The sequence below is a fragment of the Manacus candei genome, unplaced genomic scaffold (assembly GCF_025592945.1).
Source record: "Manacus candei isolate 608988 ecotype Guabito, Panama unplaced genomic scaffold, ASM2559294v1 h1tg000016l, whole genome shotgun sequence".
Lineage (NCBI taxonomy): Eukaryota > Metazoa > Chordata > Aves > Passeriformes > Pipridae > Manacus > Manacus candei.
Window position 1 is genome coordinate 2,298,209 of NW_026138064.1, and position 20,523 is coordinate 2,318,731.

The 20,523-nt window shown below is 35.5% G+C and overlaps 1 protein-coding gene across 3 annotated transcripts in view; it reads left to right on the forward strand.

Annotated features, from left to right (window-relative positions):
- Positions 1-20,523, forward strand: part of TMEM161B (transmembrane protein 161B) — a 42,545-nt gene that overhangs the window by 13,185 nt on the left and 8,837 nt on the right. For 2 of the 3 annotated variants that reach the window (XM_051782629.1, XM_051782628.1), the window contains exons 4-11: positions 3,942-4,039; positions 5,961-6,117; positions 10,849-11,000; positions 11,518-11,578; positions 13,246-13,386; positions 16,709-16,822; positions 17,966-18,140; positions 20,179-20,275. In XM_051782629.1, the coding sequence (XP_051638589.1) occupies positions 3,942-4,039; positions 5,961-6,117; positions 10,849-11,000; positions 11,518-11,578; positions 13,246-13,386; positions 16,709-16,822; positions 17,966-18,140; positions 20,179-20,275 (995 nt within the window). The remainder of the gene's footprint in view (positions 1-3,941; positions 4,040-5,960; positions 6,118-10,848; positions 11,001-11,517; positions 11,579-13,245; positions 13,387-16,708; positions 16,823-17,965; positions 18,141-20,178; positions 20,276-20,523) is intronic. The other variant, XM_051782627.1, reaches the window with a different exon arrangement.

Consider the following 20,523-nt stretch of genomic DNA (forward strand, 5'->3'; position numbering starts at 1 on the left):
GTATTACATGAGGTGTTTCTAGTAAAGAGAAAGGGTAATATTAATCCTCTTGGACAAGACACCAGTGTAGAACTCTATCTGCATTACTGTATACATGTATACATGTATACTGCATTACTGATCACTCATGTTAAAGAAAAATTAATTTTGTATGTGAACAGGTGAACAGAGCTGCTAGGATCATCCAGGAAACAGAAAGTGTCTTACAAGGGGGGCCTAAAAGAGCTGGGCTAGTTTAACCTATCAAAAAGGCAACTGAGGAGGTGGGATAGCTGTCTGTCAGCTTAAGCTGGAAACAGATTTCTGGTGTTCAGACGTGAGGTTCTGAACAGAAGAACATGTACTTCTGAACAAAAATACAGCTGTGTCAAGAGCCGAGACATCTGAGGTGGTGGAGCTCGCCTTGTTGATGTGATATTTCTGAATTGGCTATATTTAAAACAACCAATGCCCTCTGGCTTTCTTTTGGCAACACAGGAGGTTTCTTTTAGCCCTGTTTCTTCTATCCCAGTATGAACTCTCTTATAAATAAATCTTAAGACTTGAGTTAATTTACACATTTCTCATATAATCTGTTAGTTGTAATGTGATTTTTTTCCCTGTTTCCTAGCTCTTAAGATGCATGGTTGGGAACATTATTTGCTTCTGTGATTCACAGAATCACAAGAATCATTTAGGTTGGAAAAGACCTCTGAACTCACCTAGTACAACCTTTGACTGATCACCTTGTAAACTAGACCATGGTACCAAGTGTCACATCCAGTCATTTCTTGAACGCCTCCAGGGATGGTTAGTCCACTACCTCCCTGGGCAGTCCATTCCAGTTCCATGAAGAAATTCCTCCCGATGTTCATCCTGAACCTCCCCTGGCTCAGCTTGAGAGTACATCCTCTTGTCCAGTCACTGGTTACCTGGGAGAAGAGACCAACCCCCACCTGGCTACAACCTACTTTCAGGTAGTTAAAGAGTGCAATAAGGTCACCCCTGAGCCTGATTTTCTCCAGGGTGAACAATCTCAGTTCCCTTAGCCTCTCCTCATCAGACATAACCCCCACATCCTTCCGCAGCTCTGTTGCCTGTCTCTGGATTCACTCCAGCATCTCAATGTCTTTCCTGAATTGAAGGACCCAGAACTGGACACAGTATTCAAGGTGTGGCCTCACTGGTGCTGCATACAGCGAGACAATGACTACCCTGGTCCTGCTGGCCACACTTGCTGATTCAGGCCAGGATGCCCTTGGCCTTAGTCAACCTGGGCACACATTGGCTCGTGTTCATCTCTTCTGTCAACCAGCACTCCCGGATCTTTTTCCAGTGGGCCACTTTCTAGCCACTCTTCCCCCAGCCCATAGCATTGGGTTGTTGTGACCCAAGTGCAGTACTCAGCACCTGGTCTTGTTGAACCTCATGCCTTTGGCACCGGTTCACTGATCCAGCCTGTCCAGATCCCTCTGCATAACCTTTCTGCCCTCCAGTAGATGAACACTTCCACCCAACTTGGTGTCATCTTCAAATTGACTGAGGGGGTACTTGATCCCTTTGTCCAGATCATTGATAAGGATATTGAACAGGACTGGCCCCAACACTGATCCCTGGGGGACACCACTAGTGACCAGCTGCCAGCTGAATGCAGCACGATTCACCACCACTCTCTGGGTTAAGTTGTTCCTTGCAAAATGAAAGCTATATAATAGTAATTTTTTTGCAATATTCTTTAAAATTCAGAAACTCATTTTATCTAACAATTTTCTGTGACAAATTAAGGCAAAATAATTGTGAATAGCATTACAATTTGTAGCAATCCATTTAACCAGTGATATTTATTTATGTGTAAAATAACTTTGTTATGTAATTATAACTTTATATTCACTCATAGGAGCCTTAAACAGAAAAACACAATCACACTGCAAAGTAATAATTGTACTTTGCTCTTATTGCCTTTCCTCAACCTTGCCAGTCTTTTCCCACAGTTGTAGTAGGTGCTTGTTCGAGGGTGAATGTTAATCACCAGGGATATAAAACTTCAAAGAAACCAAAGCGATAATGTGGAGGCTTAAATGATGTTTGCTTTGCTTTTTTTAACAGCTGAATAATATGGTTATTTTTTAGTGAATAAATGTACCTCTGTGTCCTTTAAAGAAGTGACTGTTCTTGAGGGAGAACCATAGTTAAGTAGGAATTGTTCCTGTTGATCAGTTTGGATGTACTGATTTAGATTGCGCAGAATGGAATGCACATCTCCTTGTGAATCATCTCAACAAGGAGATGTGAAACAGATGGTGTAGGAGAAATAAGGATGCATCTATTTGATACTCCCCATGTCTTTTCAAGATAAAGAATCTGCTTTGTCCAGCCCATAGTCTTTAAAAATATAATATCTGCTCCTTAAATACTTTGCCCATCTGAACTAATTAAAAGAGAAATGATGAAAGGAGATACAAGGAACTTGCTTGAAAATTAGCCTTAGAAACAGCTGTAGTGTGAACTTCTAGTCCATTTTATTCAGTGCATATTATACTTCAGTATATTCTGCTGTAGGTTATAATAGCACCTGAATATTAGGCAAATTTTCTACTTCAGAATAAATTGTGTTTATATTAAATTCCTAGGCTAATGAAAAGGTCCATAGCTGCTATCAGTTACTTTGAATTAAAGCTTCCAATGATCCCAGGTGTGTTCTGTCTATGTCTCTTGGATTGTGGGTCCCTTGAGATAATTACGGAGTAGGAACACCAAATTTTGTTGAACTGAAATAGCTTCAGTCATCAAAATGCTGATCTCACTCAAGAGGATGGTACTCCTGCGTGCATGGAGTAGGAAAGTAATCAGGAGTGCAACTGTGGGCAGGGAACTGAGTTTTTTGAGAAATGCCTTAGATTCCTATCCGCAGTTTGTCTGTTAAAATTGTTTGGATGATACTAAGAATTAATATAACTTGAAAAAATTCTATTAATGCTTTCAGCATGTATTCTCATTTCACATATGAGCTGAGATTGATTGAATTTCTTTTTAATGCTTATATATAACCCAATAATTTTCTATGTCTTTCTATGGAAAATCTGACTTTCCTTTTCTAATTTCAGAGATGGTATTCTAGAATGTGGCAGAGTTTACTGTTTCCTTTTAGCCATTTAAAGATTTTAAGTTGGAGTTTGATTTTTTTAATCTAAGAAAACATTTTCCGATCTGCTTAAATGATTTTTTTTAATAGTGTTGAGATAAATTTTACCTTAGTAATAGTAATCTGTCAGACCAATTTCATCTAACTTTGTTAATTTTCTTTTAAGAATAATGTTTTTTTTCAATTTGAAGTCTACCAGTATGACTTATTTTCAGGGAAGTGAAGATCGTGATGTTGGCAGAGTTTCAGAGTTCCAGATGAAAAGCACCCTGTGTTCTAAATACACATCTTTTTAGATTAGAAAGCTGTCTTGAAGTTGTCTTTGCCTGATGGCTGGCAGGATGGATCTTTCAAGGACCTAGGTTAATCCAGATCGTGTGATGTACTTGCTAAGCACCTTGTTGTGATAAGAGGGACTGATGCTTTTTTTGTGATTTTTTTTTTTGGGGGGTTTTTTTGGTTGTGGGAACACCCTGTAGCTCTCTGAACAGAGAAAATCAATGGGCTGAAGTAACTACTGGCCATTGGATCTTGACCCGATACTTGCTCAGGATGCAGCATATAGAAGCCATTTAAACCCATACCACAGAAGTATGTTGAAATCTGTGAAGATAAAGCTAGGAACCATCAACATACCTGGCTGCTTCTCAAGATTTCAACTTGAAATATTACTTTAAGCGAGATACATAAAAATATTTGCATTTGGGGAAAAAAAAAGTGATCTGCATTTTTCTTAAATATGAAATGTCATTATATATTGAAAAAGTTTATTTTGTCATACTCTTGTTTGTATTATCTACTTATTTCTTTATTTTAACAGAAAATATAATGGTCATATTGAAAACAAGCCCTTAACCATTCCAAAAGATATCGATCTTCATCTGGAAACGAAATCGGTGACAGAAAGGGACACTATTGGTAAGAATAACTCTATTCAAACAGTAATATTTCAGATATATACTTATTGTTTCTATGAAATGTTTGTTTGCAATTAATGGTGGAATATCTCTTTTATAGACAATTAATGAATAGGAGTAAAACTGATCATAAATGAGAAAGCAAATATTCAGGCTAAGTCTCCTTTCATGTTCCATGGGTAGCATTTTAATAGCAGTGTTGTGGAAAAAGATGAATATAATGGTCTTAAGCTCTGCCAGGGGATGTTTAGGTTGGATATTAGGAAGAAATTTTTTGCAGAGAGAGTAATCAGACATTGGAATGGGCTGCCCAGGGAGGTGGTGGATTCACTGTCTCTGGAGGTTTTTAAGATGAGACTGGATGTGGCACTTGGTGCCATGGTCTGGTAACCACAGTGGTAGTGCATCAAGGGTTGGACTTGATCTTAGAGGTCTTTTCCAACCCGGTTGATTCTGTGATCCTATGATAAAGCACAACTGTTATATCAGACTTCCGTAGTAGTGTGAGACAACACCAAAAGAATCACTTCATAGTCTATTCAAAATAGAGTTTGTAGCTTTGTACAAGAAAATAACAATTGACAGATGTCAAAACATATAGTTTCTGCTTATCTCAAATAAGAAATGTGCTGTAGCATTGAAACCTAGACCTTTCAACCACACACTGGAAACATTAAGGTAAAATGTTTAAAAACACGAAGTGACACAAGTACAGAAATATGCAGCATTAAGTGTTTTGGAACTTGCTGTTTTTTAAATGGTGATTTTCGATTCCTTAATCATAATCAGTCATTCTGTTACAGAAAATTCATGTATGGATATGTATGTAAGTGTGATACATATTTTCTTCCTATCTACATTTTTACATGAGTGTGTTCTCTGGATAAATATAGAAAGAATGGAAGCGTAGTCCTCTGCAGGAGACTTCTCAAATTATAGGAGACAGTGTTTCTTTAGCACCGCAGAGTTTTTTGTAGCTAATATGTAAATAAACAAAGCGTTCCCAAGTTTCAATCAGTGCTATTTCCTTGAAATTGTAGCATTTAATTGTCTACCTGAGTGATACAAGATAGGGTTTAACTGTCTTTGAGAAGTTATATATACAGGTTTTTCTGGTGAATCTAACCAGATTGTTATTTCAAAATAAATACAGGTCTTGGAAATATCCAAGTTTGGCCAATTTCATGTGCTTACCAACAGTTAGCTTGTAGTCAAGTCAAACGTTCAGTAATGTTTTCTGACTTTCAAATTGTGAAGGTGTAGGGAAGGTGTTTGTGTGGGACAGACCACACTTTGCTGTCAAAAATTGTTCTTTGTGGTTTCCAGCACCTCTGGGAGCTCTCTATTCATATCATCCAGCCTGTATGTAATACAGTACAATCCCCAGAATTTTTACAGTTAAATTTACCCAATGACTATTGCTGTACAGGATGTATTAACAAAATCTGGAAGAATAAGCCATCAGTATCTTAGATGTTGGGATTTTTTAAATAAAAAGAAGTGATCATATGTAGTATATTAAATGATTGCCAATGAGCTTTAATAGAAAGCCAGAAAAAACTCTGAACTGGAATTGCAGCTAGACTCAGCTGAAGAACTGACCTGTTTTCTTTCTGTAGTGTGAAATCTACATTAGGTATGCCTTTTCAATTTAAGATGTTAATGTATAAAACTGGGGTGATAAAATAGTAAAATCTTGTAGCCTTTTAAATGTGAGTAGTAATCAAGTATTGAATGACAGAAGTGAAGAGTGAACTTTACATTGTTGAGTAAGAATATGTGGCTTTTTCACTGTTGTTGCACTTCACTTGCTTGATCTGGGTCTACCTAGAGTTCACTTAACTGAAAACTTTTTTTAGTTGCTACTCCATTGTATATATGTTAAAGCATACCTTTAGCATTAACAAATTTTTATTTTTCAGCACTGCATTATTTTCCGGAGTATCAGTGGTTGGTGGATTTCACTGTTGCAGCTACAGTTGTGTATGTGGTGACAGAAGCCTATTACAGCATTGTGAAGCCCTCACAGGAAATGAATATCAGCGTAGTGTGGTGTCTGCTTGTCTTGGCTTTTGCAGTGTATCCTTTGCTGTTTTCTTGAATCACTCTACTTGTTCCAAATAGTTTACATAATTATGTAATTCATATAAAACTCTGTGTTGCTAATGGGCAGGATACACAAATATTTAGCATTTGGGAATCATGTAAGCTAGTACCATTGTTTGATAATGTGTATGCTGCACATGCTCTTTGTAAATGCTGGTATCAATAGCTTGTTAACATTAATACCAAATCATTTATGGGAAAAATATATGTGTGCAAATAGTAGTGCTCATCTGTAGTATCCAGTGGTTCTAAACTAATTTGGTTTTGCTCAGTTTGGCAATCACAAATAGACTTCTGTACAGAAGATATAGCTTTTGGAGAAGTTTGGAAATCTATTCCACACTTTTTGTTTTCAGTATGCTTAATACTTCTTGAACAAAAAAGTCCTACTTGCTTCATTTTTCAAATCTCAGGAATAACCAATTTAAATAACACTACAATTAATTGCAATTTTAGGTGAAACAGAGTTGTGAATTATATATTGTAGGAAAATCCACTGCAATAGCCCTTTCTTATCGTGGTTTTGAATACAGTCCTATTACTGCTTTCACTTGTTCATCAGTTCAGGGCAAAACCTTAAAAAAGATTTAAGCTGCCTGTCAGTGCAAGTTTTCTGTCTCAGTAGGGTGAATGGGCAAGTGGCTGTTAGAGTCTGTATGGTTTCTGGGCTGATGGGATGAAGTAGTGTGATCCTGTACAGTGTGGCAGTGCAGAAGGCTGCAGTACCAGGAAGCACAGTCTAAATTTTATATTAGCATTAACATCTCCATAAATGTGTCAACATAACTTATTCCAGGCATTACAACTTTCAGAGTGAAGGAGAGCGATGCAAAGAGTGATATACAGAGGCATTGGTAACAATCCCTGTGGTCATTGGAACCTAGTCAGATGAGATTTCAGAAGAAAAGCGGTTCATTCATGTGTTGTGACATCAGGCCTCTGGGATGCTGAGTATACTTAAAACTTACTCAACTAATTACTAATTTGGTATGTCAAGACCAGAATGATTCTATGATAATTGACATGCTAGAGAAATTTGGTTACCTCCATATTTTCAATTGACATCAGTCAGTGTGATATGTCAGAAATTAAATATAGAACAGTTTTGTGTTTTGTTAACAAGTGTTTCTTCTGTTTTGTGGGTGTATGGTAAGAGGTGATAGTTTATAATAAGGATTTGGCTGACTGAATGACCAAAAAAGTTTAGAGAATTTGGAAATGATAATTAGACATTTTTCAGCTGTGTCTTCCAGAAATGGATGTTTTGATTCAGTGCAGTAACCCACTATTAGCAACTTTTAATGTTCATAGTGTAGATAATCAGAAAAGTCCAAGAAGCTAATTTAGTCTACACATCTATGTATTAGCAGAAATTTAGTCTAAAAGCAGTAGTACTTGTGTTCCTGGTAATGTGGATAAATAGTTCCAGGATAGGGATCTCTCTTACTTGTAGTGGAATAGAAAAATAAATCTTTAAATGGCTAGATAGTTTCAGGAAGACTAAAAGGTGGTTCTTGGAGACACCATTTAGAAGACCTGCTGTACCAGCTGCTCAATGTTTAATATTTTTGAAAGGCTGCGGTATATGGTGTTGGACCATCAGGTTTTTTTTTCATCACTCACTGTTTCATCACACACTCAGTTTCCAGTGCCTGAAATGGACTAACAGAAGAACTAGCAAAACAAAGATGTTAAGGGAGTTTTTAAGACAGGTTATTATCATAACCTTCTGATTGTGAATTTTGCCTTAAAAATTACTTTTGCAGTGTTACTGAGAACTCATTTTGGTGTAGACTATAATGTTTCAATTACAATTTTTTTTTATTATTCTTTAGTTACAGTTTATTGCAGATAGTAACTCTTCACAGATTGATTTCTCTTATTCTGAAATTTGAAAAGCTGAGTGCTTTTCAAATATTCAAACTGAGTTATTGATCACAATTTTCAGTGTAGCAGTTGCAGCCAAATTACTAGCAAAAGACTACCTTTGTAAAATAACAAAATGCTTACCAGATGATATAGTCACCTCAAAAACAGGGACAGAGACCAGGCAGAGGTGTTTAATGCGTTCTTTGCCTCTGTCATCAACACCGATGAATGACTAAGGGTGTCCCAGTGCCCGGGCTGAAGGACCATAGCTGTGAGGATGATAAACTCCCAGCTGACTCTAAACCTGTGCTGGATTTGCAGGGCTCCATCTTAATGCCCAGTTCTCTTAAACATCTTCCTAAACAACTTGGACACGGGACTTGAAGGGATGCAAAGTAATTTTGCAGATGATACAAATTTAGGAGTTGTTGGCTCCCTGTAAGGCAGGGAGTCCTTTCAGAAAGACCTTGACAAATTCATTGGTTGGGTAGTCATGAGCTGTATGAAGTTTGACAAGGACAAGTGCTCTTCTCTCTGGTGACCAATGACAGGACCCAAGGAAATGGCGTGAAGCTGAGTCAAGGGGAGGTTTAGGTTAGATATCAGGAAATGGTGTCTTACCCAGGGGGTGGTTGGGCACTGGAACAGGCTCCCCAGGGAAGTGTGTCTGTCTGAGTTCAAGAAGTGTTTGGACAAGGCTCTCAGGCACATGGTGTGATTCTTGGCGTGTCCTGTGCAGGGCCAGGAGTTGGACTTCTAATGATCCTGTGGGTCTCAGCCAACTCAGAATATTGTGTGATTCTGTGAATTGACAGATTTCATGTGTTTTAGTAGGAACAGAAGATGGATCTTTTTCTCTTCAACCTTGTGGACTGTATAATTAAAAAACTACATAATTACAGCAGCTTAAAAACTAAAATTATTTTTGTAAAGGGATGTACCATAAATTCTACAGGCATATCACCTCTTGTGGCCAAAACAAAATAAATGAAAGCGGGGGATGAGGAATCTATTAACTTAGCACTGAATACTCCCAGATTATTCCTTTGGTAGGTACTGAATAGTAGATCAAGCAGTGAAAGGAAGTGATGAAGCAAACCATAATGCTTCAATTTTCTCCATCCCTAAAATAGGAGCAGTGGTGATTATTCAACTAACAGAGGGTTTCAATCACATGTAGTTTGCATAATCATTAATCTATTTATTGAGTTCTGAATCTGCACTATAATTGGAGTTTATTGTCAGTATTCTTTCTTTTTTCTGGTTGAATTTTCTGTATCTTTCAGGCACAATCCATAGTTGAAAACATGACGTATCTAGGGGGTTATAAATCTGATTATAGGTTAGGACTGTAGATCACAAACTGTTATTAAGTCCTTTGTATAAATCTTCAAGGTGTTTTCAATTTCTGATTGATGTCCCTAGCTGTAAAAAGACATTTGGTTTAAGGATGTATTATTAGAGAAATAAAGCTTTCCAGAACACAGTCTGTATGACCTGTTATGTACCTCTTTTTGGGATGAGGTAAGTCTTCCTTTAGATATATAAATTTTTTCTGTAAAGTATGAAGGGGTCTTAAGTTGATTACTACGAGCTTAGAATTGTTGGATGCTGTGCTTAGGCCACTCTACTCGGTACATTTGAAAACCTCTCTGCATACACATGAAATGCAGCAATGCCTATGTAAAATATGTGCTGCCTGATGAAGTGTGGCATTGCATAATCGTGTTTTCTTGAGAGGTTAACTGATAACTGGTCAAATGTTTTACTGAATAGATACGCTAAAACTTGTTTTCTTATAATCTACATCTTAAAATTCTTCGGTATTAGAAAAATGCAAATATGAATGTTACTGCATTGTGGGGAAAAAAAAAAGGTGTACAGTTTATGTTTAAAATCGAGTTTTTCCTTGGTCTCTTTGCCTTTTCAAAGCATGTAGTGTCTGGAATGATCTTCAAATGCTTTATTTAAATCTGTGCTGGATATTGCCTGTCATTTGAAAATAAAATAAATTATGATGGGCTGCAGTTCACAGTAATCAGAGTTGACAGCGTATCATGAAAAATTTGTCGTAATCTGTTTAAATTTAGAGCTAATTATATTTAGAAATGTGTAAAAGAGGAGAATACTCAAAAAATATTTTTAAAACATCCTAATAAGAGAAGCGGTGATGTCTTAAATAATTGTCTTTGTGGCACTGGGGTTAGATAAAAGAACTTGATATATCATACCAGACCCTATAGGGTTTTGAAGGCTGATTTTGTGTTTCCAAGGTGAGCATGGGATAGATTTTTGTTTTCTAGATAGTACTGAATGTGCTGTTGTCTTACTGTCTTTGATAGCTAAAAATCTCAAACATGCACAGATCAGGTGCTTAGGGACATGGTTTAATGATGAACTTGGGGTGTTAGGTCAGTGGTTGGACTCAATGATCTAAAAGGTGTTTTCCAATCAAAATAATTCTAGAATTCTGTCTGAAAGGAGAGAAATACAAGTTCCATCTTTTCATGTGTTTTATGTTTTCTTACTCTAAGTAAGCCTAGATCAAAACTGTGCCAGAGTAGTGTATTCCTGGCTACCGATTATGTGATTATTAGGCTTTATTGCGTTCTCTAATTTAACCTGAAATTGGCTGAACACATATTACTTTAAGAAAAAAAAAAAAAAAAGCACATTGTAGAGCATCCCTAGTGTAGATGACCAAAATGCAACTTTATAATTCTTAGTTATTTTAGTTGTTACAAGTTATTATAGTTATTACAAGTTTTTATTATATACAAATGGATATTTAGTTCCTTTATAAACTTAATTTTCCTTGACCTTTTTCTTGTGTAGTAAGGTACTATTTTCATTGACTACCCATTATTTCAAAGTTGAGGATGGAGGTGAAAGATCAGTCTGTGTCACCTTTGGTTTTTTCTTCTTTGTGAAAGCGATGGCAATTCTCATTGTGACAGAAAACTACCTAGAGTTTGGACTGGAATCAGGTAACTCCTTTCTTTAGTGTTTGAAGCAGCTCTAGTGGTCGCATGATCTGAAAAAAATTATTTCCAACTTTTTTGTGAATATCTGTGTTAAAATGAGTGGTATGTGTCATATACTTCTAAGAAATTTTGTTTTGGAATGCAGATTCTAAAGAATATCCCAAATGGTTTCCTTGGTTTTTTTTAAGTAGTGTAATCTTTGCCTGGTTATTTGTTTTGTTAACGATATTTGCCTTCCAGTTTTAGATTTAACCCTTTTTGATTTTCATAGCAAAGTGAAACTCCTTTACTGGAACAGACCAAAAAAAAGTTATATTTTTTCATCTTCCTGAAATGTACAAGTATTAGAGATGTTAATAATCAAGTTTTATTGTATTATGGCTAACTAATTAGTACATGAAAAGCTATGCTAGACATGTGAAAACTTGTTTGAAAGATCTGTTACCTAGTATTTTATTTACAAAAAGGCATTCTGCATTTGTACTGTAATAAAATAAATATAATATATGTGTCTCTACAGGTTTCTCAAATTTCTCTGAAAGTGCTATGCAGTTTCTTGAAAAACAAGGTTTGGAATCCCAGTAAGTTTCTGGAAATACATTTGTCTGTTTTATATATGCATTTACAACTGAATCACTTGGATTTTCTTAGCAAGCATTTGACTTGCATGTTTTGCTCTTGTACATGGTTGTAATGTCTACAATAATGGGAAGGGGTGGGTTAATGAAAAGAATCTGTCTGTACCCACAAGTAACTGAAGTTGCATTAGTGTTTTCTTTTTAATACAGAGGTAGTTTCTGACATTGTGATCGTAGCTCGTAAGATTCAAAACTGTAAACGATTTTTCATGATCTTTCCCTTCAGCTTTGCAAGGATTGTTTAAAATAGGTGATAGGTGTTCTTTGTAATTACTATGGCATGCAAGAGGGTGAGTGTGCAAAAGCTACAGATGGAGTTTGAGGAAATTGGCATTAGGAATAAATTTTGGTGCTCAGTCCTGTTTTTGGGTTGTAATAGCATGCTCCTATCATGCAAAACCATCTACTTGCTACAAGACATCCAAGTTTTGTATAGGCTGTTGGAGGAACATGCCATAGCTTGTGATGTTACATAAATATACAACTACTGTCTCAGACAGCCTTTGTATATTGCAAAATGGATTTCTGTCACAGTTCTTTCTTTATACGTGTGCTCTAAAATTTATGGGCCATTTCATTACTGGGAGCACACCTTTGAATTTCTTGCTTGTTAAGTATCAAGTATCATGCAGAAGCCATGGGATATCTTTATTTTTGAGGAACAGAAGTTTCCTTAACCTAGATTAGCGTCATTTATGAATAAACTCATGGGAAATCTGTGATGGAATCCCATGTGTTTCTTAGCATTTCTTTACTCTGCTTTCCTAAGCTATTTCCTTTTAAGTGTTTGTTTAAACTTTTGCAGTGCTTTGGCTGTTTATAGTAGCAATTGAGTGGATGGTGATTCTTGGTAGTTTAGATGACATAGATTAAGAAAGAATTTGAAACATATGATTTGGTTTTGTTCCTCTTGAATCTATTAGTTACCTGTCACTTGGTTTTTTTTGTTGTTTGGGGGTTTTTGCTTTGTTTGTGTTTTTTTTTTTTTTCTTTGTGTGATCCAGTGTTTGTTAATTCTGTAATTAATTCTGTAATTTGGTTAATCCTGGAAATTTTTTCTGTAATTTTTTTATATAGTATACTAATCACTTGGAAGAGACATGTAAATGGCCACATGTATGTTTTGGATAAATCTGTGAAAAGCTGCAGGAATAACAATTTGATAGAGCTTTTTAATGGATAATGCTAGAATGAAGTATCCATTTTGTCTTTGACCAATTAAGCTGGTGTCTGTTCCTCTCTTAAAAACATAATCCTTAAAATCATTCTATTAGCTATTTCTGTTATATGATTTGTTGTTAATTACAATATAAAATTACTCTTTTTTTTTTCTTTTCTGCTAACAAATTAACATCTTATGGACAGTAGCTTAGGTTTTCTCTTTTACTAGGATAAAAATAGGTGACTTGGTTGGGTATGACATTATTTTTTTTAAATTTTAGCTTCTGATTGGTTTGTAATAATGCTGGTATTCCAGAGTAAGACTATAGAATACTGTTGGCTTTTTTTTAATTAAATGTTAGATACTGTTGAGTTGAAAGTAGTCTCTGATACCCCCATCCCCCAACTTCTTCCCCAAGAAAATGCTTATTTCCTTTCTTTTCTTTTAGGGGTCCTGTGTCTAAACTAACCTTCAAATTGTTCCTGGCTGTTCTGTGTTCACTTATTGGTGCTTTTTTGACATTCCCTGGCTTGCGACTGGCTCAAATGCATCTGGATGCTCTGAATTTAGCAACAGAAAAAATAACACAGTAAGAGAAAATATATGCAAATAGGTATATGCTACTCAGTCTTCAATCTTTTGTGTCTGAAAATAAACAAAGCAAACTATTCCAACAAGAAGGTAGTGACTAAGACTTCTGTTGCTGCGTGCTTTTCATATCTTGAGCAGACTTGCCACCTACCTCTTTCTGCTCAACCTGTGCTCTGCCAGTCTGTTACAGTCTTTGCCTTGTAATTAGAGCCCAATTAAAGGAGCCTTCCTTTCCTCCTGCAAGAGCTCCACCATGACTGTCTCTGTGTTCTGCTTTCATTTACCCATCATTTCCTTTTGGAAGTAAGATAACCTTCAGGAAGTAGAAGTGCAACCACAGACTTTTTTTTCCACCCCCACCTCCAGGTGGGCATTGTGCCTTTAATCAATCTAGTGTAGGATCCAGTGCAAAAATGACCCAGAATATTTAATAAGGGTCAGATATTAATATCAGTTTAAAGGAATATTTTCATTTTCAGTCATTCTTGAGTTTGGCAGTAAAGTGTTTTATCCAATTTCACTATTTCTCTTGAGCATTCTCTGGTTGAGGGTGAAACTCCAGGCTTTCACATATCTTGATGTTTTATACATGGTAATGACAGATTCTGCAACATTGGCCATTGTGGCTACTTAGTCTGGTCAATTTCCTAAGAGAACCATTATGTTTTCTGATACAAAAATTATTTTTGTTCAGACTGCATTTTTGTTCTTTTCCCTCATAAATGCCTAGCTTAAAATTAATCTGTTTGATGTGGGTCCTTCGCTCTTGGTAAATTTATGAGCAAGTACGCTGTGTTATACTTGCACTCTGTGTAGTTGTCCAGCTACAGCTGCAAGCTGTTGGCTTGTTGTATGTGCTGTTAAGTTTCTCTCTGTGTGTAGACTTGAGTGACTGAATCACTTCCTAATCTGTTCTTTTCACCTAGACAAGGTTCTTCGTTTTTAGTTTTTATGATTCTCAGTATTTTAAAATTTCTTGTACCTTTTCTAAAGTATTCTTTAGTTTTCTAACATCTTTCTTGACCTGTGGACATTACATCCTAGGCAGAAATGTAAACTTTCTGAAACAAAAGTCCATTAATCAATAACTAAAAGCCAATTAATATTCACTAGAATGTGATTATGAAAAATAAAACTTGTCTGGCTTCATGTTTAGAGGATATTGGAACTGATTGTTAAAGCTAACTTTGTGCAACACAAAGCAAATTATTTTCAAAAGTACCAGTACTTTGACTATTCAACTGAAAAAATGTAAAAATTATGATAAGTGGATTAAAACTTGGTCAGATCAACATAGTTAGGTAATGAAATTATAAGCAAAGAATCATTGTCAAGTGATAGGTTCTAATAGGCCTGAGACCATTACTTGCCTTTATGATATGTTTCTGTAATGAGTACATCATTTATTGACAGTGACGAAAAGGGTGCTGTAAATGAGAATATGTCACTGATACAAAGCTCTCTACTTTGGGTACAGGAAAACTGTTTATCTTTGCAGTCACATGCATAGCCTACTTAAAAAAGCAACCAACCAACCAAAACCAAAACAAAACCAACAAACCAGCCAACCCCCGAAACAAACAAAAAAACTAAGCAAGTTCCAAAAGCTGCCCAAAAAACCCACCAGCTACCAGTGTCCCCCAAAACCCAAGCAAAAACTCCCAAAACTAAACAACCCAAAAAAGCCCAACACGAAATCATATTTCTTTACTGAATGAAACACCTAACGTACAGGGAACATGGACCAAAGAAAGCCCAAAAACTTGAAGATTAATAATTAAGTTCCATTTTGCTAATACATACAAAAATTATTACTGTGATTCTTTTATGTGTGTAGGAATTAAGTTTATTGTTTTGGGTAAACACAATAAAAATCATCTGGTGTCCCTTTTGGTTTTGATAACTGTTTGATTTTTTTTTTTTCCCCTTTAGAAGCAGTATTCTTTCCTGCATATATTTGGAGTCTTCTTAACCAACTTGTGTCATTTTTTGTATACATTCCCTCCTCTACCAGCGTCTGCTTCAGGACTCTTTCAGGCTTTCTGCCTATACTTGAAAAAAACAAACAACCAAAACAAACAAAAAAACCCCCCACAAAACCCAAAACCAAACAGAATAAAAAAAAAAAATCCAAAAAGGTATTTTAAGCACCCTTTGTCACATTCCAGTCCATTAACTCAGTAGGATCTCTTAAATAAGTAGAAGTTCATTTAAAAGGCTTCCACAGTTTAGTGAAATGCTTTGAACTGTTGTTTGATGATGTTGTGTTCCCTAGCAACACCTAAATAGCTATCAGGGCTTATTTCTTCATCTGAAATCAATTATTTAAATGTGTGTGATGACATCTTCTGAAACTTGCAAACATTTTAATGGTTTCAGGAAGTTTGACAGTTTTCAATCAGTGAGGTCTTGTGTTCTTTAGAACAACTTTTGATTACATCATTTTCTAGAGTGTAGAAGCACTGTGGTGGAGGTGGAACTATAGACAACCTGATTCTGTTAGTGAGGAGGCATTGCACTAACAAAACCACCAGATCTCTTTAACTGTTTTAATTTCATTTAAGTAATGAAAAACAATTGGGGTATGGTGTTTATAAATAAAGAAGTATATTAATTTCAGGGAAAACTCCAGAAAACTATATCCTCTCTTAAAATTCTGCTGGTTTGTACTCAAAGATCACAAAAGAGTACTACTTTTACTTCAACTGTGCAGTTTCATACTTTTAAAAGGAAAAAACTGTGCTGACTTTTTTTGACTTTTTTTTTCGATCTGAGTATCTTTCATTGAATGTAAGTACCAAGTTTGATTTAGTCAGGATTCCTAAATAAAAATCTTTGTTAAACTGGGAAATCTGATCTCTGAGAGCTGTTTCTCCTGGTCTGTATAGATAATGGAAATTAATCTGAGTAGATTTTTAATAAAGCAAAAAATAGTAATATAGCAACATATTCACCATAATTATCTGAGATGCTGAGTTTCTAAATTAAAACTGTAATAGCTAGTGCAGTTTGGTGTTAGTCCATCATATAAAAATTTTCAGCAACAGTCTTTTAGTATAGTGTGGCATAGTGTGTGGAACTCCTTTGGTTGGATTGTTTGCAATAAATATTCTAAGAGCACTTTTTAAAAGCCAGATCTGGTGTGATTTCACAATACATAGTATTACTGTTTTGTTGAAATGTAAGTCATGCCTATTTTCTTATTTATCTTTCTTTTTAATTTTAAAATTAAGATTTCTCCTTTTGAATCCATACACTCTGTTCAACAGTATGGTGATTATTTTTGTTTAATAACTTCCACTTTTTTTTTCTACTTTCAGAACATTGCTACACATAAACTTCTTGGCACCTTTATTTATGGTTCTTCTGTGGGTAAAACCAATCACTAAGGACTACATTATGAACCCACCTTTGGGCAAAGAGAACATTCCTTTGTAAGATTCCCTTTAAAAATTTTTTCTGGGGTATTGAGAACAAAATCGTGTCTATGTTCTTTGAAAGTCATAGGAACATGAAAGACTCAAAATTTAATAGCACCTGCTGTAAAAGGTATTGTGGAAGGTGCTACTGAGTTCTGAAGAGCTTCTGTTATTTCAGAAGAATGAGGATTAGTTGCAGAATGTTGAATGTTAAGGTGGTGGTTCCCAAGAAGCTGCTGTCTTCTGACATCTGCTTGGCAGTATTGGGATGATCTTTGTAGGGGTGGAATACCACCTCATTACTACCTTCTGGAACCTTGTATCTTATATATTGATGTAGGAGAGAGGAGTGATTTCACAGAAGACAGTCAAGAAATATTGGCATGAGAACTGAGCTAGGCAGTTTGTCTTAAGATCTACATGTTGATTAAGTGCATATGGAATTGGTAGCTAAAATATTCAAAACATAAAAGGGGAAAGAATTTTCAAGAAGAGCGGTATCTGAAATTCAGATTGTATAATTAGCATAGGTGATTGTCATTGTCACAATTAGTCTAAATAGTTCAAAATTGTGGTATTCAGATAAACTTGAACAGATATGATTAGCTGACACATCTTGCTTTTTAGGGCTGAGATACACTTCTAAGGTGGTTCTGTGACCACTGATCTATTACAAAAAAACACCACAAATGTACATATTTTGTGCATCTGTTTTGTTCCTTGGTTTATTTTAAAATGAGGCTATAACTGGCTATCTCAGGCAACTGAAGTACCCATTTACTATCTACTACTGTGTGTCTGAAAACCCGTATTATCTGAGTGAGCTTGGGTTTTAGCATCCTGCCTTCATTACTCAGAATTTAAGCACTTAAGAACTGTTCTTATTTACAGACAAATGCATACTAATTTGGATCTAATGCTATGATAGGGTTACTAAGAAGTAGCAGGAGGGAGAAGCAGAAGCCAAAAGTGAATATTACTTGCAAGTGAACTTCATAACTGTAGATTGTGTGTTAACTATTTTTTGACAATATGCCTCAAGATTTCTTTACAGATGATACAAACAAAAAATTGTGGCCTTTAATAAGAGTAGGTGGCCCTTGGAAAACAGTAGGTAGCCTTTGGAAAACAACATCACCCTTTTTTTTTTATCGACAGAATGTCAGAAGATACGTTTGACACTGTCAGGTTGTGGATTATAATCCTGCTGTGTGCTTTACGGTTGGCTATGATGCGCCATCATTTGCAGGCCTACCTGAATTTAGCCCAGAAAAGTGTGGATCAGATGAAAAAGGAAGCTGGCAGAATAAGTATGGTTGATTTACAGAAAATGGTAAGTATGGTGGCACTGAAGTTATATATTTGGAGTACTCTGCTGTGCAAGTGTTTTTTTTCCAGTTGGTTACATGTTCTGTGGCAGAAAAGCTGAAATCCAAATGAAGCTTCCTAGACTATATGTCCTATAAAAATAGCGCCATTACAGAGAAATTCTGCAAACCAAAATATGGAGAGATGTATCATCTGTATTACGCACATGGCTTCTCCCTGGTTATTTAGAAGTTGTGTAAAAGATCCCTTCAGATATGTGATGATGTGTAACTAAAACATCGGAAAGAAAAGATTCAATTTAGATAGAAGGGTAAAATACTGTTATGAACTATTATTTTTAAGTTGAGGGAAAATTTGTGATAAGGGGGTTATATTTTGGAATAAAATGAGAGATGTTTAATTCTGTCAAACCACTCTCAAGCGTACTAGCCTAGTTAAAAAATAGCCTATCTTATTGTGGACAAGGCAAGATTTCTTAGATTTTTTTTTTTTTTAAATTTAAAAAGAAGAGTTATAAAGTATATCACAAACAAATGAAGGAGTAGAATGGTGTTGCGTGTTACCTGCAAAATAAACTTAAATTTCTAGCATTGCGTGATAGTGCTGCCTGTTGATCCTACTGAGTTGGGGTGTGTTGCAGGAGGAATATTAAAGTATGCAGTAAGACTCTCTCCTAGGATTGTCATTGTTACCTTTAGTTATACTAAGTATCTGAAGGTCCTAAGTGGACTGTGCAGTAGTGACTTAAAATAAAATGGCTAGGAATTTGCTTCAGAAAAAAAATTAGGAAATACAAGTAACAGCAACTGATTAGGACAGAACTATGCCAATTGCTGTAAATTCACTATCTTATTTCTGGGAATTTTAATCCTATCCATAAAACAGTAATGTCTTCTCTGTGTGGCATTTCCAAAATCCATTTATCCAGTATCTTCATATCTTCTCTTTGAGGAGGCCACAGTCGCTAGATCTAGTCTTGTTTCACTACTCATGTTTGCTTTACCTTTTTCTGGAATTTCTACCAGTAAATTATTTTCTGTCATTCTACAGTGATCATTACTTTTAATTTGCTATTTTTGTTGTCTTCCATCAATTTTCTGACAATAATTTTTGTCTCATGCTTTTTCTTCTGTCAGTGTCATACTACTTTTTCTTCTCATGTTAGTGTTTTGATGCCTGCTCATTATGAAGCCTTTTGAGGTTTTAGAGGTGTTCCCAAAAATGTCATGTCTGCCTTCATCATTTTTGCCACCCTGCATTCTGTTCTTTTCTAAAACCCACTTAGGTTTATTTCATTGCTTGCTTGCTGTTGATTTCATTACTTTTTTCATTCTTTATTTGGTCTAGTCTTTTAGGTCAATAGCATATATAAAATATGCAATGTAACAATCTTGAGAAAAATGGAACAGATTGAGAGCAGAGGGAGGGATTTCCATGAACCATAGTGTATATCTAAAATAAAGACCATTTAAATGCTGTTGATCAACTGCTAATGAAAAATCATCTTCTCATTGTTTTTAACATAATGGTATTTCACAGTTGAAAATTTAAAAAATATCTTGCTTTTGGAAAGAGGCTGCAATATTAATCAAACTTCCATTTACTTTTTATGAGGCCTTGGGCTGTGACTACTACTTCATTTTTGAAATGGGATTTAGTTTGTAAATCATTGGAAACTTTAAAAATTAAACATTTAGTTTTGTTTCTGGTGTATTGAAATAGGAATCTTTGATGGCATGCAATTTGCCGAAGCAAAATTGATTCTCTTTGTTTTAACAGAACTGATATTTTTAATTATTTCCCTTCAACTCTTCCTCTCAGATTTGTAAATGTCCTGAAACTAGAGTTCATTGTAGGGATTTCTTCTTGAGATCTTTTGAAGACTGTAGGTCACGTGACAAGAGGTGTTAGAAAACTCTTAGAACAGCTTTAATGCATAAGTACTGGGGTTTTTTAAGAAATTTTTTGTAGTCGACATGTTCATAAGGATTTGCTTTGCTCAGCTAGGACTCATGAATTTTACTCTCTTCTGTTTTTCCCAGGTGGCTCGGGTATTCTATTATCTTTGTGTAATTGCACTGCAGTATGTTGCACCATTGGTTATGCTCCTTCACACAACTCTGCTCTTGAAAACACTAGGTAGGCAAAACTCAATCAACAAAAATACATTCAGTTTTACACCAGGCTTTTATATTTTCACCTTACTAAAGAGAGTAAGAATGTATGGGTAGAATTTGCAATACAGAAACACATTGTAGTTTCCTGCTCTTTAAAACATTCATGTGTGGCTTTAAAGCAGTTTTCTTCATTGCTGCCTTTGGTATCTTTCAATCATATACTAATTTGTTTAATTTGTTTCTGAGAAATTGTGTTTACTTCTGCTGAAA